The sequence below is a fragment of the Siphateles boraxobius genome, unplaced genomic scaffold, assembly GCF_051911475.1.
Source record: "Siphateles boraxobius isolate OS27281-9 unplaced genomic scaffold, OSU_SipBor_1 26, whole genome shotgun sequence".
Classification (NCBI taxonomy): Eukaryota; Metazoa; Chordata; class Actinopteri; order Cypriniformes; family Leuciscidae; genus Siphateles; species Siphateles boraxobius.
In genome coordinates, this window is record NW_027508876.1 from 7,164,351 (window position 1) to 7,189,760 (window position 25,410).

The 25,410-nt window shown below is 43.6% G+C and overlaps 1 protein-coding gene across 1 annotated transcript; it reads right to left on the reverse strand.

Moving 5' to 3' along the window:
• Positions 1–209: 209 nt before the first annotated feature.
• LOC143751644 (putative nuclease HARBI1) lies at positions 210–6,176 on the reverse strand. Its single transcript, XM_077244264.1, has 2 exons — positions 5,077–6,176; positions 210–896 (listed from the first exon to the last, which is right to left on the reverse strand). Exons 1-2 carry the CDS (start codon positions 5,831–5,833, stop codon positions 496–498), a joined length of 1,158 nt encoding a protein of 385 aa, XP_077100379.1. The 5' UTR covers positions 5,834–6,176; the 3' UTR covers positions 210–495.
• Positions 6,177–25,410: the final 19,234 nt, after the last annotated feature.

Below are 25,410 nucleotides of genomic sequence, written 5' to 3' on the forward strand. Positions count from 1 at the left end.
TCAGGCACAATGTGATATGTTTCCAGACATAAGCAACTTACAAGTAATTTACTTACAAATGATTAAAAAAAAACAGGTATTAACATCTTTTTTGGACATGGTACTACAATTTTTGGTATAAATATGGTAATCATTTAGTATCATGCTGTATGTCAAAGTAGCATATTAGCAACTGACAGCATCACTGAATTATGGTACAACCGCAGTACTTTTTCTTGTTAACAGACTTGTATTATTAAGCGTGCTGGGTTTATAGCCTTACACAGACACACATTTTGTTTTTATTCATATCACTTGTTTACAAATATAAGTGTACTAGCATTAACTATCAATTATTGACAAACTGAATAAAGCTTATGAATATGAAGAATCAACTGTCATTTTTGCATGCGTTTATCTGTGTTCATTTCATTTATAGCATTCAGTACACGGTTTAAACTAACGATCTCTGGCTTCTTGCTATCATTACTGTTCTTTTTCACATCCGGACACATCTCATTCGTTTCCATCTTCTGAAATATTAAAAAACATTTCTATCATCTCCTCTTTAGTGTCTTCCATGTAGTCAAATGGCTGCTCTGCCAAGATGTTCAGCACCTCTGATGGTGGATGGAGCGGCTCTACGTTAAAATCCAAGGGTAACGGGACAGAGAACTTCTTGCAGATGTTGTGCAGGACGCAGCAGGCTTTGATGGTGCATGCCACTGACTCGGGTGACTGAATGGGGCCGAAGTCACGCAGGCACTGGAAACGGCTTTTCAAACAGCCAAAGACCTGTTGCGCACGGCCATGTAGCTGAGCGTGTGCTTGGTTGAATCGCAGGGCTGCGTTGCTCTTGATGCGAAAGGCCTCGACAGGGGTCAACACGTGCCCACAACCTAAAAGACTTCTGCTACCTTTGAGGAACAGAGAGAAAAAGAAAGAGGGGAGAAGGGGAAACTGTATTTGAGTTTTAAATCATTTTATTAGTTACTTGTAGAGACTGTGGAAAGACAACACATTATCACAGCATTGTAGTTCATTAAGGTTTGTCGTTATTCAGAAATATCGGTCGCACTTTACGTCTTATGGGGTTGGAATAACATGAGGGTGAGTAATTACTGAATTTTAATTTTTGGGTGAATCCTTTAAGTATTCCAGGAAGCCATTACAAAGCCCTGTTAAAACGGCTGTTTTTGTATGTAAAAAATGAAATTAAGATAAATCATATCAGAACTTTTGCATCTTCAATGTAAAAAATTATAACCTATAATCATACAGAGATACATTTCAGAGAAAACATAAAAATAACCAAGTTGCATAAGCATGCACACCCTTTTATAATTGGGTATGTGGTTGTGGGTATGTGTAGGCCTAACATGTGTCAGAATTAACTAATCATGCTGATGGGAACATAACATAACTGTTTTCAACTCAAGTGACTCGAATTAACTCAAAAATAAATATCTGCTGTTCTTGTAAGATTTTTCTGATTCTTCTATGGCTGCATGCTGCTATAAGAGCCATGAGTCACAAAGAGCTCATGAAGCATCAATGCAATCTCATTGTTGAAATATATCACAGGCGAGGGCAAAAAAAAAAAAAAAACATTTCAAAGACATTTAATTTACCATGGAATCACAGCAAAGACAGTCATCAAATAACGGAGAAAGTATGGCACAACAGTGACATTATTAGAAGACAAACCTGTCAGGAAAGCTGTCAAAAGACGTGCTATAGCATCATTAAAAGAGATGCTCTTTCAAGCACGTACTGGTTGCTTCCCGACATGACAAGTATATCCCATATTCTCCATCTCTCAGTCTGGGCTATGGGTCATTGTGGCAAGACAAATACCTTTTCTGACTAAAAAAAACAACAAAAACAAAGCCTTCAAGGCAAGCCCAGCTAAACTTAGCAAAACCATATCCAGTCACCCAAAACCACATGGAAAAATGTGTAAAGGTCTGATGAGACCAAGATTGAACTTTTTGGGCAAAATTGTAAAAGGTATGTTAAGTGCAAAAATAACACATCACATCAGCAAAAGAACACCATACCCCTGGAGAAGCATAGTGGTGGCTGTGTTTATTTGACTAAAATCCAATAAAAACACCAGTATGAAATATTATTAGAAATTAAAATAACCTTTCTATATTCATACATTTTAAAATGCAATGTATTCCTGTGATGGTAAAGCTAAATATTCAGTAGCCATTACTCAAGTCTTCAGTGTAACATGATCTGTAATAACTGGTGTCCTGCTTGTATTTATGTAGGAACAATATATATATATATATTTATTTATTTTTTTCAGGACACTTTCATGATAGAAAGTTCAAAAGAACAGCATGTATCTGAAAAATAAATAAATGTAACATTATATACAGTACTGGGTAGTAACTGATTACATGTCACATGGATTACGTTATCAGAATTCCAAAAATTATTCACTTGTAATTACATTATATTGCATTTTAAAATACTCGTAAACAGCCTACAGTTACTTTTTTTATTGATAACATGTAATGATGATTACATTGAATATCTAGTCAGCTCTGAACTAACACATTAATAATTATTTTAATTATCAATCAGTGAGTCATTTAACCGCACATTAGCCTACTGTCTTTGAAAAGCTTGTCTTTCTAACACATTAAAATGCACAAATTCACGTGATTTCCACTTTTTTGTAAGCTGAACTTCTTTGACCTTATAGATATAGAATTTAAGTTAGTGTTAATTTCGTCAGACGAGACGAGACCAAATATGTTCGTCAACGACCTTTTTTTCCATGACTAAGACGAGACGATGGCGAGACTGAACCAATGTCCAAAAACGCTGACTAAGACTAAATTAACATGCATTATTGTTGACGAAAAAAGACGAGACTAAAATGTTTTGCATAAAATAAAAACTAAGATAAAATGTATCTTCATTTTCGTCTACAATCGTCTCTACTTATCGTGAAATACAATATTCAGCGGTTACTATGGATGAGTCACAATTTTCGAATATTCCATTAGTTGATTTTATTATAGAATATCGAATAGGTTGTGCAATTGTTGTCTATAAAAAATCCCCATGTTTTCCGTTCTATATGGGAGAGAATAATAAACCATAATGAGCGTTTTCGTTAGGCTATGCCGCATCTCAACGCACTCATAAAGCTTGCCACAAAAAACAGCAAAAGTAATGATTACGCATTAAACATTTGATTTGTTTATTAATAAACTAGTGTTTTATGTTGGCTGCAAAGATAAAGTTGACGATGCTGACTCGCCATCTTCGCAGTAGTGAACGCGCCTATAGAGAGAAATGCACACTTCATACGAATTAGCCTAGCAGAGAGCAGCCCATTTCATTTCGTTTTGAATTGTTTTCTTTAAAAGTAGACATTTCAGGCATCAGAATATCATTTTTCTATAGATATTCTTCTCAGGTCTATGAGGCAAGTAGCTTATACGCTGAGTTTCGGTTCATTTATGAGACGCGCTCCAGTTCACGCGCCTTTGTGTCCAGATTATATTGTGTACTATGTTTGCTTCTTGTTTATTAATCCAGGCAATTTGTTGATGAAACATTGATTAAAATGAAGATACAATTTATACAAAACGAAATTCACTTTAAAAGAAAGGCTTTCTACAAAACAAAACTTAATAAGTGGTCAAACTCATGTGTCATTATAACTGACGGGAAGCACTGCGGACAAAAAATATCAGGGAAAAATATCTACGCTGTAAATCAACCAGTTACCTAGCAGAAATATTGATTGTTAAGCCTTGTAAAATCTAATTTGTTTGTTATTTCTCAACACCAACCTAGAATGTAAATAGGTTGTATTTTAGGCCTACAGTAGGCTACAGTAGGCCTATTCTTTTCAGTTTTTCTGGATATATACTTATTTTATTTCTTATTTTATGTTGCATTCAACAAAAATCATTCAACAAGTGTATTTTGTCAGGTAATTATGACATGTAACCAATATTTGAGAAGCGTGAAACACTATTTGACTGAAATGGTTATCAGAAATAATCTCAGAAATAATTTGTTATTTAAAAAACAGACTAAAATGTTTTGACTAAAACTTGACTAAGATATATTGAGTTTTCTTTTGACTAAAACTAGACTAAAATGACGAGACTTTTAGTCGACTAAAACTTGACTACCAAAAAAAGATATGTGAATGACTAAATATGACTAAAACTAACAAGGACATTTGGCACAAGACTAATACTAAGACTAAATTAAAAATAGGTGACAAAATTAACACTAATTTAATTTAATAAGTTAGGTCAATAATAATAATGAGAAATAAAGTTAAGTTCCCAGTTCTCTGATGTCAGTTAATGACCATATGACATGAAGGTAAAGAAATATATCATCTTTATTGGTAAGCGTTTTATTTTGGTTTGTTTATTTTTTTTTATTTTTTTTTTTAATTTTACATTTTTATGATTTAATCAACATAACATTTTCATTAAACTCATGAACCCCCTGCAGTGCCATCACAAACTCCAGTCTGGGGAACCTTGACTTAATGCAATATTTTAATTCACTTCATGTTGTTGATTACAAAGAATTTTATAAATAATTTTATAAATATTTATTTGATATATTTTCCTTTCTCTTTGTATTTTTATATTAATATCTTAAAAGATTATCCTATTGAAATTAATGTGATAAACGAGTTAGGTCAAAAGTAATCTAAAAGATTCTTAACTTAAATGTGTAGGCCTAACATATTATATGGATTACATTATACTAACTGCCATTTTTTGTCATGTAATTTGGAATCAGACAGTAACCAACTACAATTTATCAGTAATCAAGCCAGCACTGATTATAAATTATGGTAACATTTTAATTTAGGGTCCAATTCTCAGTTAGCATGCATATTACTATGATATTGGCCGTTTATTAGTACATATAAAGCATATTAATGCCTTATTCTGCATGTCCATATTCTACATCCCTTAATCTTACCCAATACCTAAACTTAACAACTACCTTACTAAGGCAAAATTAATAGTGAGAATTGGACACTAATGTAAGGTGTGACCTAAATTATATTTAAAAGTTCTCAATTGTTCTTACCAACAACCCATGTATGACCGTGTTGAAAAATGCTGAACTGTCTGCCAATGTCCGAGTTTTCCCAGACTGTCTGCTCAGGAGTTCCTCCAGGACAGCACTGCTCCAGACTCAAGAGATTCCCATCCACGTCGAAAACGACCTGCATCATGACTGAATAATAACCCACAGTGTTTATATACATTTGCTCCTCCCCGGCCGGAGGGCTCACCTTCACATGCAGATAACCCAGCACTCCCACCACATGCGGGATGCCGCTCACGTTCTTAAAGGCTTGTGCGGCACCCATGCGGTCATTATAACTGTTCGGGAAGGTGATGAAATCAGGGCTCAGGTCGGATAAGAGTTTGGTTATGCGGTTCACCGCCTCGCCCGCTGCTGTCTGATCTATTCCCAGACGTTCTGTGATTTTCCTGGGCAAAGACCCATGTGCGAAGTAAGCAAGCGCGGCCAGAATGTTGGCTTCTGCGAGGGTCGGGCTGTGGCAGGGAGCAAACACGTCTTTCTTTAAACGGGCCTGGATGAAATCGACGATGAACCGCAGACACTGCCGATTAAGATGTAAACATTGAGACAGATAGCGATCGTCCAGTCTGTCCAGGACAGTGTGCGTTTCGGACGCTGCAGAATTGGGCTCACTGATGCTGGCTTGTTTGTCTTGTTTTGTGTTGCTGATGCTGGATGATGTTGTGTTGTTACACACGCCGTGTGTGAATAAGTCATCCTGAACAGCAAGCCACAGTGCCCCAGCTAAAGACATTATGAGCAGCAGAAGAAAAAGAATAACCTGAAAAAATATTATATTGTTGTGCACTCCACTACAACACAACTATTGAACTGGACGATTAACCAAGTGTTTTTATCATACACTAATTTAGTCCATGAAAAATCCAGTATAACTGAGTGGAATAACGTTAACTAACCAGGCATTGCTTAGCACAGCTCTGTTGCGCACTATCATTATGCATCTGACCGCCCGCCAATGTAATTTAAAATCCTACATTGTAAAGTTAGTTGAAAACACACACCCGAAAACAACAAATGAACTCAAAACAAGCTTGAGTCGTTTCATGAAGTCGTTTGTTTTAACTTCCGGGTCATGTGGGAAAAAAATCCTTTCATAATAAAAGTCTTAACTGTTCCGTAAGCGAAATCGTTATGATGAAAACACAGCACAATAAATAAATAAATGACATTAAGTCATTTCGTGAATTAATTAATTGAAGCTTTATTTGGATGATAGTAAATCCTACACAGAATTTACTTCACCAAAGCATTTATGGAATTAATTTCCCCTCAAAAATATTTTGAGGGATTAAGTAACAATCGTGAATCAAAAATGTAAAAACACATGTAAAACATATATTTCATAAACAGAAAAAAATAATGCAATTATCATCAGAATATTAAACAACGTGGTCACGGATAAAATAAATAAATAAGCGTAAATCAAAAATTAAAAGCACATTTAAAAAAAACCCACAAGCATGAATCAAAACTTAACACACATTAAAAATGACATTGCACAAAACATTAATGTCAAAATAATTTGAATCACCCACAAAATTATGTTGCTTTTACTACTCTGTATTTTGAGATCTTTCATTTTCTGCTCATATTTTATTTTATTTGTACGCTTTTTATGGAGGTAAATTAATGCCAAATGTTTTTGAAACAAAAAGCCTGTTGAATTGCACTACTTGAAAAAAAAAATAGGCATTGCATTAACCATGCTTGCATTTTAATGGATTGTATTTTTAGGGCTTGCATTTTTATGGGCTGAAATTCAACATGGTTGAATATTTAAGCTGTGAATATTTAAATTCAAAACATTTCAAACACATTTTCATTATTACAAATTAAATAATCCATATTCACCTTTCATATTTCACTTCCAAAATATTCAAACTGTTTAAAAATACAACCTATAATATTCAACAGGCAATTTTCGGTTCATTTTATTTCGCTTTGCAAATTCGCTTCCACAAAGTCAGTGGCTCAGACTCGACATTAAATTCAACATCAAAATCCAGGAACTGCAGTAAAAGCAGTAGATTACCGATCATAACCTCCATCTGCTGTTAGTCGACCTCACCAGCAGGGGGTGCAAGCGCGTGTTGTTGACAAAGACTGAGCAACAGCAAGCCATTCATTCATACAAACTAATTTACAGCAATTGAGCATGGATTAAGTTTTTGGGATGATTATCTGGGTCAGTATGCGGAAAAGATGATAAAGACGCAAAAGCTATGTTTATGTTTAATTCAATAACTTTCCTTGTTACTTTCCCTGTGTAGCCTACATGTTATCAGATTTCTCTACCATGAATGGGATTGTAATCATTTCCCCTCAATACCTCATCATAAAGGATTCCCCTTCCGTTGGGACAAAACTCTTAACGTAGTTTAATGGACAAATACAGTGATGTAAAAGACCAAACTTGCACCTTATTGAGGATGTAGGCTGTACTATAGGCTACAGGTAAGCAGATGGACTCAGAATATGAACTAAACGTGCTAAGTTTCATGCTGAGCATTTCCCAGTGATATACTGGCATAAAATGAAAACCAGGTGGGTGAAACCAGGTGGGTGATTTTTCCTGTTATCTGCAATGCATACCAGTTACAGTTCATTAAAACTTTGTCTTGTGTCTTTTCCTATATCGTTAAGATTTTTCATGGCCACCTACTGCACAGATATATGCATATAGCATATCTATACTAAAATTAAAAACAAACATTCTCTCCACAGATCCGTCAATTAAACCAGATACAAGAACTGGAATACAGTAAAATACTTCATTGTGTGCCACCCATCTGGCGCAATTACGTACGTCTCCAAAGGATGGGGCAGAAGAGCATCAGATGTTCAGATTGTAAGGAACTCGGATTTCCTATCCTCGAAGTACCATCAAGCTGGAGATCAGGTCGGAGTTTAAATTGAAATGTGTTATGTACACTGTTAAGATCTTTTCATAATATCAATTACTATAAATTTGTTTACCTCAACTTCCTATTTTTACTGAAAGCATTTGAAGTCATGTAGTCCCCATGTTGCATTGGGCTCTATTCCCATATGTTTTGATGGAATATATCGCTGAAGCGCGCCAGAATGGGCGTGGCTGCTGACTAAATAAGCGGACCATTTCACCATAGTAATCAGATTTAATCTCCTTCAGCGCAAGCCTTACCTTCTTCACTGATTCTCCTGCAAGAAGCCTTCGCCGTCGAATGAGCCAAACAGCGAAACAACGGAAGGAATTCATTCAACTCGATCCCGCCTCTTCTGATTTGCCATTCACCTGCGGCCATCCAGCAACTGAAATATCCTTTACAAGCCTTCTGTGTGTGCTCGCTTTGGCAGCGCTTACACTATAAAGAGCAAATTTCTAACTGCCGATGTTTCAAATGTTGCGTCCCAACTGTGTGTCATGCAGAGCCTATCTGTATGACTCAGACTGGCACAACGAGCACACTTCCTGCCAGGGATCCAGCAACACTGAAGCTGCACTCACAAAGGGCGGCTGCTCTCACTGTGAGAGTATGCCGCTCTCCTCTCTGCACTCTCGGCTAGCTCTCTTTTCACAGGGAGACCCCGCCCCTCGAGCCCTCCCGTTACTCGGCCTCCTCGAACCACGGAGGAAGAAACGGCGGGGCCAGAGGATGCCTGAGCGCTTAGAGACGAGTGAGCCCACGCTGGCCATGCCCCTGAGTGCCTTGCTCTCTCCAGAGGGAATCCCTTCGCTGGTGTTATTCACCAGACGGACCAGCGCCCCTCTCTTCAAGCGGCCGACCTTGTCTCATTCGTTCGATAGAAGGAGAGAGGTGATGACAGCCTGTCTTTGGCTGCATCTGAAGGCGAGGAATGGTCGAGCTCAGTCACTGAACCCAAGTTGCAGACAACGGGCCCATCACAGTTCACGCACCCATGCAAACAAATGCTGTTTTAACAGCGACCCAAATAAAACACACTTAACGCTGTTAAGTCTAAGTCCTTCAAAAGCCGTACAGCAAACCCATCTAATCTGGTGCCTATTACACGCCAAACTGAGATTGCTGTGGGGACAAAAAGTAAAACTGTTAAGTTAGCACTTTTAAACATCCGCTCACTTAAAAATAAATCACTTCTAGAAAACGACTTAATAACCACATACAACCTGGATTTTATGTTTCTAAAATGAAACTTGGCTAGAAGACAGCTGCAGTGCAACAGTCCTCAATGAAACAGCTCCTCCTAACTTTACTTTTTTGAGTGTCTGCAGAGCTGTTAGAAGAGGTGGAGGTTTAGCTGCTCCTTTTAAAGATGTCTATCAATGCAAGCAAATATCATTTGAGAATTACCCATCTTTCGAATATCTGGGTATTGTGTTAAAAGGTGCTCCACACATTTTAATTTTACTTATCATTGTTTACAGGCCTCCAAAATACTCTCCAGCCTTTGCTGAGGACTTTAAGTCAAGCCAAGTCAAGTCACCTTTATTTATATAGCGCTTTTTACAATACAGATTGTATCAAAGCAGCTTCACAGTGATAACATGAAAATAATATAACAGAGTTTGTTTCTAAAAGAAAATTGAGTCAACGTCCACCTTAAGTAAGGCAGATCAATAATATTATTGAATAATAAATGTCCCCAACTAAGCAAGCCAAAAGACAAGGCAACAGTGGCAAGGAACCAAAACTCCATCAGATGATAGAATGGAGAAAAAAACCTTGGGAGAAACCAGACTCAGTCGGAGGGCCAGTTCTCCTCTGGCCAACGAAGGAACAGTGCATGATTTATGATTCGGGCAGCATTACAAGTCAGATTGGATCGGAACATTTAGAATATTTATCCATTTCCATCATTTGGAAGTCCAAGTAATCACGCCGGTGTTGAGACGAGTTGTTGAGGATCAGTGCCGTCCACCATAGAGGGTCCATATCGCCGGTGTTGAGTCGTCTCTTCACAGGCTTTGTGATTGGGGTATCTGAAGTCTCTGTGAAAGGCTGGATACAAACTGGAGCTGACGAACGCCGTTTTTCTAAAAAAACAGCAGAAAAGCAAAAAGGGAAAATAATTAGCGTAGCTGCTGTTCATAATGATTTCCATAACACGGGCGTAAATGATAAAAAACATGAAGACAGTGATTCTTGCGTCCCAGAGTCACCCCCCTCCGTCCCCCACTCAACTCAACCCCTGCTTACTGACCTCTACATCCCTCCTGCTGCTGAGACCCAAGCACAATCTCACAATCTCTCCGCAGCCCAACCATACGCGCCGACCCGTTTGACTAAGGCTGTCGAGCCCCACTGTCGTCGTTAAAGCAGGTTCAGTGGCAACGGTTCCGTATGGCATACCACCTACCGCAAAACACAATATCTACCCAACCACCCGTCATTCACGCAATATACACAGGAACGTAATGACTGTAAATACTATGCAACCTATACAAATAACCTACAGACTCTTCAAGTTTTATAATATTAAATGCATTTGATCTGATTCAGCAGTGGTATAAAAGGTAAGCATTATGTAAATGCTTGGCTAAAGAGATGCGTCTTTAATCTAGTTTTAAACTGGGACAGCGAGTCAGAGCCTCGAACAATATCAGGAAGGCTATTCCAGAGTTTTGGAGCTAAATGTGAGAACGCCCTTCCTCCTTTAGTGGACTTAGATATCCTAGGAATGACCAGAAGCCTCGAATTTAGTGATCTTAAAGAACGTGATGGATTGTAGGGCGATAGAAGGTCCATTAAATACACAGGAGCTAAACCATTTAGGGCTTTATAGGTCAGTAATAGTACTTTGTAAATGATACGGAATTTGATAGGTAACAAGTGTAGAGATGATAAAATTGGTGTTATATGATCATATTTTCTTGACCTAGTAAGAACTCTAGCAGCTGCATTTTGCACTAACTGTAGCTTGTTTATTGAGGATGCAGGACAGCCAGCTAATATAGCATTCTTAAAATGACCTTCCTCCTCGAGACTAGACCCATGCTTACACCAGACTGGTACCAGCTGATAACAGGAAATTACGCGTCATCCAGCATTTTATATCTTTGAGACACTCTGTCAAATTTGATAAGTTCGTGTTTTCATCTGGCCGTGATGAAATATATAATTGAGTGTCATCAGCATAACAGTGGAAATTAATTCCATGTTTTCTTATAATATTACCAAGTGGGAGCATATAAATTGAGAATAGCAGAGGGCCTAACACCGATCCTTGCGGAACTCCATAGTCTACTGACGTTATCTTTGATTTTTCCCCATTTAAACAGACAAAATGATAACGGTCTGATAAGTACGATCTAAACCAGCTTAATGCCTGTCCCTGAACACCAGTGTAGTTTTGTAGTCGATCCAGGAGTATTTTATGATCGATAGTGTCGAACGCAGCGCTAAGATCGAGTAGAACTAGTATTGAGATACAGCCTTGGTCAGAAGCTAAAAGTAAATCATTTGTAATTTTAACTAGCGCAGTTTCTGTGCTATGATGCGGTCTGAATCCTGACTGGAATTTTTCATATATCTCATTTTCTTGCAAGAAAGAGCACAATTGAGCGGACACAATTTTTTCTTGTATTTTAGACATAAATGGAAGATTTGAAATGGGTCTGTAATTTGCTAAGTTATTTGGGTCTAATTGCGGTTTCTTGATGAGAGGTTTTATTACTGCCAGCTTGAATATTTTTGGAACATGACCTAAAAATAAAGACGAGTTAATAATATTGAGAAGAGGCTCTTCCACTACAGGTAACACTTCTTTCAGTAGTTTAGTGGGTATTGGATCTAATAAACATGTTGTTGGTTTCGATGCAATGATAAGTTTATTTAGCTCTTCCTGTCCTATAGTTGTAAAGCGGTGTAGTTGTTCCAGAGGGGCGATAATTGAGGCTGCATCAGAAGACACCCTAAAAGAGTGTACATTTACAATTGTGTTACGGATGCTTTCTATTTTCTCATTAAAGTAGTTCATAAAATCATTACTACTATACTGTAACGGAATATTTGCTCTGGTGATGTCTGTATATTTGTTAGTCTAGCCACGGTGTTAAATAAAAACCTTGGATTATTTTGGTTATTTTCTATTAGTTTGTGGAGATGCTCAGCCCTGGCTGCTTTTAGAGCCTTTTTATAACGTGACATACTGTCTTTCCACGCGATTCTAAAGACCTCTAAATTAGTTTGTTTCCATTTACGCTCTAAATTACGAGTTTCTCTCTTAATAACATGCGTAGCACAGTTGTACCAAGGTGCTTTAGTTTTCTCTCTAACCTTTTTTGATCTAATTGGTGCAACAATATCTAATGTACTAGAGAAAATGGTGCTCAAACTGCTAGTCATTTCCTCTAGTTCATCTGTTTGTTTGGGTTCACTGAGCAGCTGAGATAGATCAGGTAAGCTATTTGAGAATCTATCTATAGTGGTTGGAACGATTGTTCTGCCTGGTCTATAACGTGGCGCAACATGACAAATTTCAGCAGTACGTATTATACAAGTTACCATGTGATGATCAGTGAGATCGTCACTTTGCGGTATAATATCTATATCAGTTGGATTGGTTCCATATGATATAATTAAGTCTAGTGTATGATTTAGACGATGAGTGGGACCACTGACGTTTTGCTTGACCCCAAAAGAGTTTAATAAATCTGTAAACGCAGTCCCTAACGCATCATTTGTTTTATCTACGTGTATGTTAAAATCTCCAACAATTATTGCTTTATCGGTATTGACCAATAGATCTGAAAGAAACTCTGCAAACTCTTTTAGGAAATCAGCATAGGGCCCTGGAGGTCTATATACAGTAGCCAAGGCTAGAGATAATAGGGATTTCTTTCTTACATCTAAGAGCGTAATATTTAGTACAAGTACTTCAAACGAATTAAACCTGTGACCTGTTTCCTGAGTAACATTAAGAATATCTCTATAGATTGTTGCAACACAGCCGCCACGACCGATCAGACGGGGCTCATGCTTATAACAGTATCCTGGTGGAGTAGACTCATTTAGACCGAAATACTCATTTGGTTTTAAGCCAGGTTTCAGTAAGGCAAAGTACATCGAAGCTATTATCTGTGACCATTTCATTTACAATAACCGCCTTAGGTGTGATCGATCTAATGTTTAGAATACCTAGTTTTAGAAATTGTTTTTGTTCACTGATATTTAGATTTTCAGGTTTAATTACATTAAGATTTTTCCTAGATCCTACAGTAGATTTATTATATGGCCTCACTAAACGAGGAATAGACACAGTTTCTATATAATGTTCTACACTACTTATATCAATTAATTTGGCACAGCAAAGACTGTGATTTGGACTTTGATTTTCTAGTCATATGGTGTGTAACGTTTTGGAGATGTTGTCCGACAGAACAGCCGCTCCGATTCTGCTGGGGTGCAGACTTAACAGAACTATTATCAAAAATTGCCTCCGAGTTTGACTGTTTTGTCCTTTGCTGGAGATTTTAACATTCACATAGATAATGCAGAAACCAATATGGCAAAATAAATCAAAACTGTTTTAAAAACTTTTGATCTGACTCAGCATGCACCTGGACTCACACATAATCATGGACACACTCTAGATTTACTTATCAGTAAGGTTCTAAACATTTAATCAATTGTTATTACATTTTATATTTATTCATTTAGCTGACGCTTTTATCCAAAGCGACTTACAATTGCTATACATGTCAGAAGTCGCATGCCTCTGGAGCAACTAGGTGTTAAGTGTCTTGCTCAGGGACACATTGGTGTCTCACAGTGGATTCGAACCCGGGTCTCTCACACCAAAGGCATGTGTCTTATCCATTGTGCCATCACCACCCCAGTGCTACATATTAAGGATGTAGCACTGTCTCATCATTTTTGTATTTTCTTTGATATATTAATCTCTCCTGCCATTGAAGCCAAATCTGTGTCTGTCAGGAAGAGATGCTTTAATGAGAACACTAGTGTACTATTTATGAAGGCTATATCTTTAACACCAAGCATATCTGCTGACTCTGTTGATTTTCTCCTTGATTCTTTTAACTCAAAAGTTAAGAGTGCAATTGATGATATTGCTCCTGTGAAAGTCAGGAAGAAGAGTGGTAGACAAAAAGCACCTTGGAGAAACTCAACAGCAGTGCAACATATGAAAAGACAATGCAGAAAAGCAGAGTGCATGTGGCGGAAGACAAAACTTGTAGTCCATTATAACATCTACAAAGACAGCATCCATCCTTTCAATAAGGAACTAGGCAAAGCTAGACAGACTTTCTTCTCAAATATTATAAAGAGCAACATAAACAACACACGCACTCTTTTTGCTACTGTAGAGAGACTGACAAACCCCCCAAGCCAGATTCCCAGTGAAATGCTCTCAGACTGCAAGTGCAGTGAGTTTGCTTCTTTCTTCTCTGAGAAAATCAATAATATCAGAAAGGTGATCAGATCATCCTTGAGTTGCGCTGGAGTCAGACAGATCAGACCACAAACTAAAAAAAACGTACAGCACCTTAAAACATCAACCTGCGCCCTTGACGCACTTCCCACATTGTTTTTCAAAAATGTGTTACAAAGCTTAGAAGCAGATCTCCTAGAAGTGGTAAATGCTGCACTTCTCTCTGGTAGTTTTCCAAACTCCCTGAAAACTGCAGTTGTTAAGCCCCTCCTGAAAAAGAGCAATCTGGATAAGACCATATTAAACAATTATAGACCGATCTCAAATCTTCCTTTCATAGGCAAGATCATTGAAAAAGTTGTCTTCAATCAGCTGAACAAATTCTTAAGCTCAAATGGATACTTTGACAATTTTCAATCTGGTTTCCGACCGCACCACAGCACACAGACAGCGCTCATAAAGATAATAAATGATATTTGCTTAAATACTGATACAGCCAAATTATCAGTGCTGGTACTACTCGACCTCAGTGCTACATTTGACACTGTCGATCACAACATACTTCTAGACAGGCTGGAAAACTGGGTGGGCCTTTCTGGCTTTTTTACAGATCCTGGCTCCTCAGTCATCTAGAATGCCTTGGGCTCAGGATCAACTTTTCCAAGAGTGTATTGTCTCCCAGCCAACGTATAACCTTCCTTGGAGCAGTCATCGACCCTGTTCAGATAAGAGCTTGGCTCACGCCAGACTGCGTCTCACGCCAGACATCGTCAGTACTCCAGCTAGAACTACTGCATATGCGCCCCCTTCAGCGTTTCTTGAAGCCACGAGTTCCGGCTCATGTGTGGCGATCAGGCCACCTGCACATCAAGGTGGACAACAGCTGTATCAAAGCCCTGGCTCCTTGGAAAGACACCAGCTGGTACCAGTCCGGTGTAAGCATGGGTCTAGTCTCGAGGAGGAAGGTCATTTTAACAGATACTCTGTATGGGAAACCTTTGGCCTCTGGTTGAGCTCGGAGAAGCGCTTACATGTCAATGGCTTTGAAATGAGAACAGTCTTTCTAGCCCTGAAAACCTTCCTCCTTCACCTGACGGGACACCACGTCTTGGTCCGGACGGACAACATGGCAGTGGTGTCATATATAAATCATCAGGGCGCTCTCAGGTCTTACAACCTGTACACCATGGCCAAACGGCTCCTTTTATGGGCCCACGCCAACAAGGGCAGCGCATATACCGGGCATACTGAACCAGGGTGCAGACATGCTATCTCGAGACAATGTCCCCCCCGTGGAATGGTCTCTCCACCCTCAGATGGTTCATCTGATCTGGGATGTCTTCGGCAGGGCAGAGGTAGACCTCTTCGCCTCAGGAGATAACTCTCATTGCCCAATATTCTTTTCAAAGAACAGGGATGCTGTGGCCCACGAATGGCCCAGCCTTCCCCCGTTACGCATTCCCTCCGGTCTCGATGCTCCCTCAGGTCATCGAGCGGATCAGGGAGAACAAGTGTGCAGTCCTCCTAATAGCCACTCTCTGGTGGACCCAGACATGGTTCCCCGAGTTGGTGCAGCACCTCGATGCAGCTCCCTGGCCGATACCGCTGAGGGAAAATCTGCTCACACAGGCGAAAAGGACAATCTGGCATCCCTGTCCCGACTTGTGGGCCCTTCATGTATGGCCCCTCAACGGGTATCTGGGAACCTCACGGAAAAAGTCCTAATCACCATCACTGATGGTGCCCTTAAATGGTCAGTGTTCACCGGCTGGTGTGCAGCTCGGAACCTCGACCCCTACTCGTGTGACGTACCACTGGTACTTTCTTTTCTCCAAGAGCTGCTGGAAGTGGGTCGGACCCTTTCCACGCTCAAAGTGTACGTGGCGGCCATAGCAGCCTTCCTTGCTCCTGTGGCCGGTCAGTCCTTGGGAAGGAACAATCTAGTCGTGCGCTTCCTCAAAGGGGCCAGGAGGGTTAACCTGCCTCAACCTCGCTCTATACCTACCTGTATAGAGTGGTGGGGTGGTGATGGCGCAGTGGATATGACGCATGCCTTTGGTGTGAGAGACCTGGGTCGAATCCACTGTGAGACACGAATGTGTCCCTGAGCAAGACACTTAACCCCTAGTTGCTCCAGAGGCGTGCGACCTCTGAAATATATAGCAATTGTAAGTCGCTTTGGATAAAAGCGTCAGCTAAATGAATAAATGTAAATGTAATGTGTGCTAAGCTAACATGCTAGCTAGCTCTGAGATGCACCTGCCACCTAGCTGTTATTTTTATGAATTTTTCTAAATAGGAATGCTAACTGAAATGTTTCTTTTTTCAAGAAGGTCTTTTGATACAGTTTCAAATATGAAGTGAGAACATTGAAAAAATAAATTAGGGATTGAAACAGCGTGAACAGCCAGTCGTTAGTAATTATAATGAAGACAAAAGAAAAACATATTTAGAGCCATTACCAGGCCGGAGAGGTGTGAATGTGTGCAGTGGAGACTGACACTGAATGGGGCCCGTTTGCACCACAAAACAATAGAGACAATAGACTGAATAGATGCTTAGAACATGACAATAAACATCAGTTTGCATTTTAGAGTCTAATCAAAATAAAGTCATATGACATGATCTTGAAAAACATTTAACTAAATACAGAGTTTTAGACTTGTCATCTTCAGATTTTAAATATAACATGGTCAGACATGTGGCTTCAGCTGCAGTGCATTCATAGATTGTTACAATGCCAACTTCAATATTATTTTTATGAAGATATTTCATAAAAATAAATTTCTAATAACTTTACAAAACTTTGAAGCTATTTATAACTATTTTTTCATTATGACAATAATTCATTCTACATTTACAATAAACTACCAGGTGTCATCTTTCAAATGATATCATAATTGTGCTTTTAGTACAAAGGGTTCATGAGGGGTTCAGGTATGCCATTTCTGGGGATTCTTCAAAAGTGGTGTTGCAGTTTAACAGGTTAAAGCCTCTTTCGCTCAAGCCCGCACTCCTGCTAGCCCTAGCATCAGTCAAGCAAGTGGGCGACTTACAAGTGCTCTCTATGAACGAGTTCGAGTTCGGGTCCAATGACTCCAAAGTCGTCCTCAGACCAAGACATGGTTATGCACCCAAGGTGCTCTCAACTCCGTTCAGAGCCCAGGTCATTTCGCTATTGGCACTTCACTTACTGGAAGACGATAGAGAATTAAGTCTACTCTGCCCTGTTCTCTCAGAATTTATCTAGAGTGTTCTGCCCCATTCAGACAGTCAGAACAGCTCGTTGTATCCTTTGTATCCTCTTTGCAGCCATACCAAAGGGTTTCCGGTCACGAAACAATGATTATCATGATGGATACTGGACGCTATCTCACTGGCCTACGCCTCTATGTGCCTTCAGTTTCCCATTGGCGTCCGAGCTCATTCCACAAGGGGCATGGCCTCTTCATGGGCTTGGTCCAGTGGTGTACCAATTGAAGACATTTGTGCGGCGGCCGGCTGGTCTTCCCGTCCACATTTGTAAGATTTTATAACTTGGAAGTGCTAGCACTGCAGGCACAGGTTCTTTCTATCTGAGAGGTCTTGGCCCCTGAAGGGCCCAAACCTCTGGGTATCCCTTCGTGGGCTTGACACTGTCCGTTGGAATCTGACTTTGGTTCTACTATAAGCCTTGGGCCACATAGCCCCAGGCGATAGCGTCAGCTAATAGCACGGCGTTTTGAAATGGGTTCCCATAGCGTATAGCTACGCAATACGAAGGGAACGTTCTCGAAAGGGAACATACTCGGTTAATAACGTAACCTCAGTTCCCTGAGAGTAAGGGAACGAGTATTGCGTAGCCAGCCGTGCTACTGAGCCGCACACCCGGGTGATGTCGCTTCAGTCGATTTAACCTGATTCCTATGTCGAAATGGAACGCTTAAATAGACAGCAGCCACGCCCTGAGGCGGGAAGTGTCCTGATAGGATCGCGCCTCCTCGCTGCTTCGCCATACGTTCGTACAGTTACCGCAGCCCAACCAATCAGCGTGCTAGGCAGCTTTGCGTTGTGCTGTCTGTGCAGCTGCAGTATGTAAAATATAACATACTTGGTTACTAACGTAACCTCGGTTCCCTGAGAGTAAGGGAACGAGTATTGCGTAGCACTCAGTATTCTCGAGAATACTGAAGCCTTTTTTTAAATGCAGTATTTACAAAAAAAGGCTTCAGTATTCTCGAGAATACTGAGAGCTACGCAATACTCGTTCCCTTACTCTCAGGGAACCGAGGTTACGTTAGTAACCAAGTATGTTATATTTTGTCATTTTTGTTTTGCCAACAGAGGGTTCACTCTAAAGGACTACTTCGCCCATTCTGGGTGCACAACTTATCACGCCATCTTTCACACAGGGGTAAAAACTGTTTTCAACAAAATGTGGAAAATTCTCATGTTGGTAAGTATTATCGAGTCAGTACTACAGTAATCGGTTCTCCATTTCATGAATGCTTTAGGAATCAGACATATATATATATATATATATATATATATATATATATATATATATATATGTGTAAATGTATAAATGTGTTTTGACTTAGAAATCACCTAGTATTATGGCACCATTATAGGAACGTCCCGCGTGACGTCACGCCATTTGGAGTAGCCATTTTGACGGAATATAAAATGCTATACCGCCGGTGATAATACAGCTCGTCGCGAAATATTTCTATCATGCCCGAGCGATGCTGTGCAGTTGGATGCGATCAGATACGTGATCATACAAAAGGAATATCTTTATACCGTATCCCAAAAGAAACAAAACGGAGAAACAAGTGGTTGGCGGCAATAAACAGGCATAACGCTGATGGCGGTGTTACTGTTTGGCTTCCAACTCAACACAGTCCAACTCAACACACGCGGCTTTGCAGTCTTCATTTTGGATCAGGTAAGTTGTCCCCTCGAAGGCTAATGAATGATTTCTCGGCGTTCGGGATCAAATGTTATAAATCCACTGTTGCCATAGAAATCCGCAATGTGTGTGTGCACTACCATTCAGTAAACATAAGCTTGTCTTAGCCGACACATCAGGCTCCCAATTTTACGATATATATATATATATATTATTAATTTATTTTTGCTTTAAGCAGAAAATCATTTGTTAATCAATATTTGTAATGTATTTGAAAGAAGCCTCATGCTCATCAAGCTTGCATTTATTTGATTAAAAATATAGAAGTCATTTTTTTTTTTAAATCTGAATTGTCAGCTTCTGTGTCACATGATCCTTCCGAAGTCATTCTAATATGCTGATATGATACTCAATTATTATCAATGTTGGAAACAGTTGTGCTGCTTAATATTTTTTGGGAACCTGTGATATTTTTCTCAGGCAGAACTATTTAGTATGTAATCATTAATCTCTAGATGTAGGATTATAAAACCAGATATTGATGCACTACTGTTTTTAGTAAGACTGGTGTTCATTTATCGCCAACAATAAATGTTTTATTTTATTTAAGTTACTTTGCTAATTAAAAATTCCATACACTAGCATAGCATGCAAAAAAGTCATATTTAATCTGGGATTATGGATCTTTTTCAAAGACTGGGATGACGGGTTTTAACTGTCATCTCAGCATCGCAAATCCTGCAGTTCCCTTTCGTTGTCACTCCGAGTTACGTCGGATGACGACGAATGGGGTTTCGCTTAGAAAGCCTATCAACTTCGAGTATTACAAAACGAGCCAATGGCAAAGAAATGCCATGGGTCTGCGGAATTTGCATGGCGTAACTCCGCCCCACCTCGTGGGTATAAAAGGAGGAAGCCGGCAGCAAGCAGATATGTTTTCGCTTCGGAGCCAAGTGTATTCTTCTCTCCACAAGCCATCTCTGAATTGTCAGCTTTACAAACGAGTACCTCGAGTGTTGGTGTGACGGCGATCTACGGCGAGAGCGTGCTTCCTGCTGATCTGTTGCAGTGGTCTGCCAGTCGGTGCGTTTCTCCCCGGGTGCTTCAACACTTGAGTTTTCTCTCACTAAAAGAGCTTACACGTGGCACGTCTTTTTAAAGATGTCTCGCCCGTGTACTTCTGGTTGCGGCAGATTGGTATCGGACTCTGATGGGCACGAGCGTTGCATAGTATGTTTGGGCATTGATCATGCTAGAGCAGCGCTCGTGGATGACTCATGTTCTCTCTGTGGGAACATGACCATCGCGTCATTACGGTCGAGACTCCGTGAACTCGCAAGAGTGAGAGTCCCCTCATCCACCCCCCGTCCTGCGGCTGGTGGCCAGGGTGATCTGAGGGTTACGGTCTGGAACAAGGCGCCGACTATGTGTCCGCGACCCCAGCCCCCCTCTTCAATGACGGTGCCCGCTAGTGAACTGCTGATTCCCGCGGGTCTACCCTCTGGTGGCCCGCGGGCTTCAGTTGAAGCTACAGAGGAAGATGCCATGTCTGTTGCAGCATCACTAGGCGGGTTTGACTCTTCTGGAAGTGAGGGCTCGTCACAGCTGCCACCTTCCGGTGTGCATACGGCTGTGCTCGAGTCTGATCCGGAGATGACGGCCATGCTTTCCCGGGCAGCCGCGAGCATCGGACTTGAGTGGAGGCCTCCACCCTGTCCTGAGCGCTCGCGGCTGGACGATTGGTTTTTGGGTAAGGCCGCCGACCCTCGTCCTCGGCAAACCCCAATACCTTTCTTCCCGGATGTGCATGATGAGATCTCGAAGTCCTGGAAGACCCCCCTGTCTTCTCGGGACCGCTCGCTGGTCTCATCCGCCTTTCCTCCCCTCGATGAGGCAGCTGCCCGTGGGTACACTGGGCTTCCCCCGGTTGAACGCTCTGTTGCCATGCAACTATGTCCGCAGAGTGCTTCTTCTCGGGGCGAGCCTAAGCACCCATCCAAAGCCTGTAGATTTTCGTCGACCCTGGTGGCGAAGTCTTACAGAGCGGCGGGACAGGCGGCTGCTTCACTGCATGCTATGGCCACTCTGCAGGTCTACCAGGCCCAGATGCTCAGAGACATGCACGAGGGTAGGACAAACCCAGGGCTCTTTGATGAGCTGCGCGCCGCGACCGACCTTGCTCTCCGGGCGACGAAGGTTACCGCGCGCTCCCTGGGTTTGGTGATGTCCACAGCTGTGGTCCAGGAGCGACATCTGTGGCTGAACCTGGCTGACATGCGGGACGCTGAGCGGACCCGTCTGCTTAACGCCCCCTTGTCCCAGGCCGGCCTCTTCGGCGGTGCAGTTGAAGACTTTGCCCAACAGTTTTCAACTGCCCAGAAACAGACCGAGGCCATCAAACACATTCTGCCCCGCCGGCCCGCTGCTGCCTCCACCTTGCCGGCCGGGCAGACGCCTCGACCTGTTTCCCGCCGAGGGCGCCCTCCTGCGGCTCCCGCCCCTCCCGCCCGGACCACGCAGCAGCCTCCACCCAGGGCCGGTCGCGGAGGAAGCCGTAAGAAGGCGCCACAGCCCTCTCCTGCCCCGCCCCCCGCTAAACGCCGGGCCAAGCGGCGCTCCTGAGACGGGCTGCTCAGGGATGATGATTGTTTCTCAGGAGGTGGTAGCAGGACCACTCCTTCCCCCGGTGGAGGGCCGGGGGAGAATCTTTTGTTCTCCACTCCCCGCTGCTCACCCACGGGTGGGCAGCACCCTAATGTGGTTAAAGACAGAAACAATCCCCTCTTCCCTGAGCTCACAGAGTTCTCGGGCGACACAGAGCGCCGCCCACAAGCCGTGCTCTCCTCGCCCCCCTCTGTCCCAGAGGCGGTTGACACGGCGTGCCGTCCACGGACCGCTTCGCCCTTGTCCCCCTCTGTCGCCAGACCCCTGGCAGAGCAGGCCCCCGCGGGACGACCAGCCTGGTCCTCCCCTGGCCCCCTCTGCCAGGGTGCGGTTGCTAACTGTGCCCCCTCTCCGGGCCGCTATGCCGTCCACATCTGGGCCAGTTACTCCGCCTCGCTGCCCCTCCGGGGGGACGCCTGTGGCCCGCATGATCCCGTTGGTTCAGTTCCTGGGAGCCTGGCTAGAGCTTCCCCGTCTGTCCCACTGGATCGCGCGTACCGTCAGGCTCGGCTATGCGATTCAGTTCGCACGGTCTCCTCCCCGCTTCAGGGGAGTCCGCTCCACTTTGGTCGGTGGCAATGCCCCTATCATGAGAGCAGAGATTGCCACCCTGCTGGCGAAGGGTGCAATCGAGACTGTCCCTCCAGCCGAGATGAGGTCCGGCTTCTACAGCCCCTACTTCATTGTCCCCAAGAAAACCGGTGGGTTACGGCCAATCCTGGACTTGCGCGTGCTGAACCGCTCCCTTCATCGGATGCCGTTCAAGATGCTCACCGCCAAACGCGTTTTCGAATGCATACGGCCCCAGGATTGGTTTGCAGCGATCGACCTGAAGGACGCCTACTTTCATGTCTCCATTCTTCCTCGACACAGACCGTTCCTCCGGTTTGCTTTCGAGGGGCAGGCATACCAGTACGCGGTTCTCCCTTTCGGGCTAGCCCTGTCTCCTCGCATCTTCACGAAGGTCGTCGAGGCGGCCCTTGTTCCCCTTCGAGAGCAAGGGGTTCGCATCCTGAGTTATATCGACGACTGGCTGATCCTAGCTCACTCTCGAGATCAGGTTTGCGAACACAGGGACCTAGTGCTCCGGCACCTAGCCCGTCTGGGCCTTCGGGTCAACTGGGAGAAGAGCAAACTTTGCCCCGTGCAGAGGATCTCTTTTCTCGGTATGGACATCGACTCGGTCGCCATGTCCGCGCAGCTTACGAGCGAGCGCGCGCAGTCACTGCTGACTTGCCTGAGACAATTCGAGGGCAAGAGTGCGGTTCCACTGAAACTTTTTCAGAGGCTCCTGGGGCATATGGCATCTGCAGCCGCGGTCACGCCGCTCGGATTGCTTCATATGAGACCGCTTCAGCTTTGGCTTCGCGACCGAGTCCCGAGGTGGGCATGGCAACACGGCACGTTCCGAGTACCAGTTACTCCGACCTGCCGTCAGTTCTTCACCCCGTGGTCGAACCTCGATTTTCTCAGGGCCGGTGTCCCCCTGGCTCGAGCTTCCCGGCATGTTGTTGTCTCAACAGATGCCTCCACCACGGGCTGGGGCGCCATGTGCAATGGACATGCTGCTGCGGGCTCCTGGACAGGACCCCAGCGGCTGTGGCATGTCAATTGCCTCGAGTTGTTGGCAGTACGCCTTGCCCTGCACCGCTTCCGGGCGTTGCTCAGGGGTCAACACGTACTAGTCCGCTCAGACAATACCGCCACTGTAGCGTACATCAACCATCAAGGTGGTCTACGCTCCCGCCGTATGTCACAACTCGCTCGCCACCTCCTCCTATGGAGTCAGAAGCATCTGAGGTCGCTTCGAGCCATCTTCATTCCCGGAGCGCTGAACTGTGCAGCCGACGAGCTCTCACGGCTTCAGCCCCTCCCTGGAGAATGGCGACTCCATCCCCAGTCGGTTCAGCTGATTTGGGACCAGTTCGGGGACGCGCAGATAGATCTGTTTGCCTCTCACGACTCGACCCACTGCGCCCAGTTCTATTCCCTGACCGAGGGCACGCTCGGCACAGATGCTCTGGCGCACAGCTGGCCGCAGGGCCGCAAGTATGCGTTTCCCCCAGTGAGCCTTCTTGCGCACACTTTGCGCAAGGTCAGGGAGGACGAGGAGCAGGTCATTCTGGTTGCCCCTTACTGGCCCAACCGGACCTGGTTCCCCGAACTAGTACTCCTCGCGACAGCACCTCCCTGGCCGATCCCTCTGAGGAAGAACCTTCTTTCTCAGGGACGGGGCACCCTATGGCACCCTCGTCCCGATCTTTGGAACCTCCACGTGTGGCTCCTGGATGGGACGAGGCAGGTTTGAGTACCCTACCACCAGCGGTGGTGGCTACCATCACTTCCGCTAGAGCGTCGTCCACGAGACACGTCTATGCGTTGAAGTGGAACCTCTTCGTCAACTGGTGCTCTTCTCTCCGAGAAGACCCCCGGAGATGCTCGATCAGTGTTTTGCTTTCCTTCCTTCAACAGGGGCTGGAGCGAAGGCTGTCTCCCTCCACCCTGAAGGTCTATGTTGCCGCCATTGCCGCACATCATGACCTCATCGAAGGTAAGTCGGTGGGGAAGCACGACCTGATCATCAGGTTCCTGAGAGGAGCGAGGAGACTGAATCCTCCTCGTCCTCCTCTCGTTCCCTCTTGGGACCTCTCAGTGGTTCTAACTGCCCTGAAGAGTGCTCCCTTTGAGCCCCTGCAATCAGTTGAGCTTAAGTTCCTGTCTATGAAGACAGCGCTCCTGGTTGCACTGGCCTCCATCAAGAGGGTTGGGGACCTGCACGCATTCTCCGTTGACGAAGCGTGCCTGGAATTTGGGCCGGCTTACTCTCACGTGATCCTGAGACCCCGGCCTGGATATGTGCCCAAGGTTCCTACCACTCCCTTCCGGGACCAGGTGGTGAACCTGCAAGCGCTGCCCTCGGAGGAGGCAGACCCAGCCTTGGCACTGCTCTGTCCAGTACGCGCTCTCCGCGCCTATGTAGACAGAACGCAGTGTTTCAGGACCTCAGACCAGCTCTTTGTCTGTTATGGTGGGAAGCTGAAGGGAAAGGCTCTCTCCAAGCAAAGGTTGTCTCACTGGATAGTGGACACCATTGCCTTGGCTTACCAGCAGCAAGGTCGACCGTGCCCCCTTGGTGTGACTGCCCACTCCACCCGGAGTGTGGCGTCCTCTTGGGCTCTAGCGCATGGCGCCTCGCTAACAGACATCTGCAGAGCTGCAGGCTGGGCGACACCTAACACATTCGCCAGATTCTATAATCTCCGAGTGGAGCCTGTGTCCTCTCGTGTACTCGCTTCAACCAGCTAGTACCGGACCCGCTCAGGTGTCTTCGCTTGCTCGCCATTCCACTCCACGGACTGGATACGTGCGATATTTTCTCAGGTGAGCTTCTCCGAAAGCCC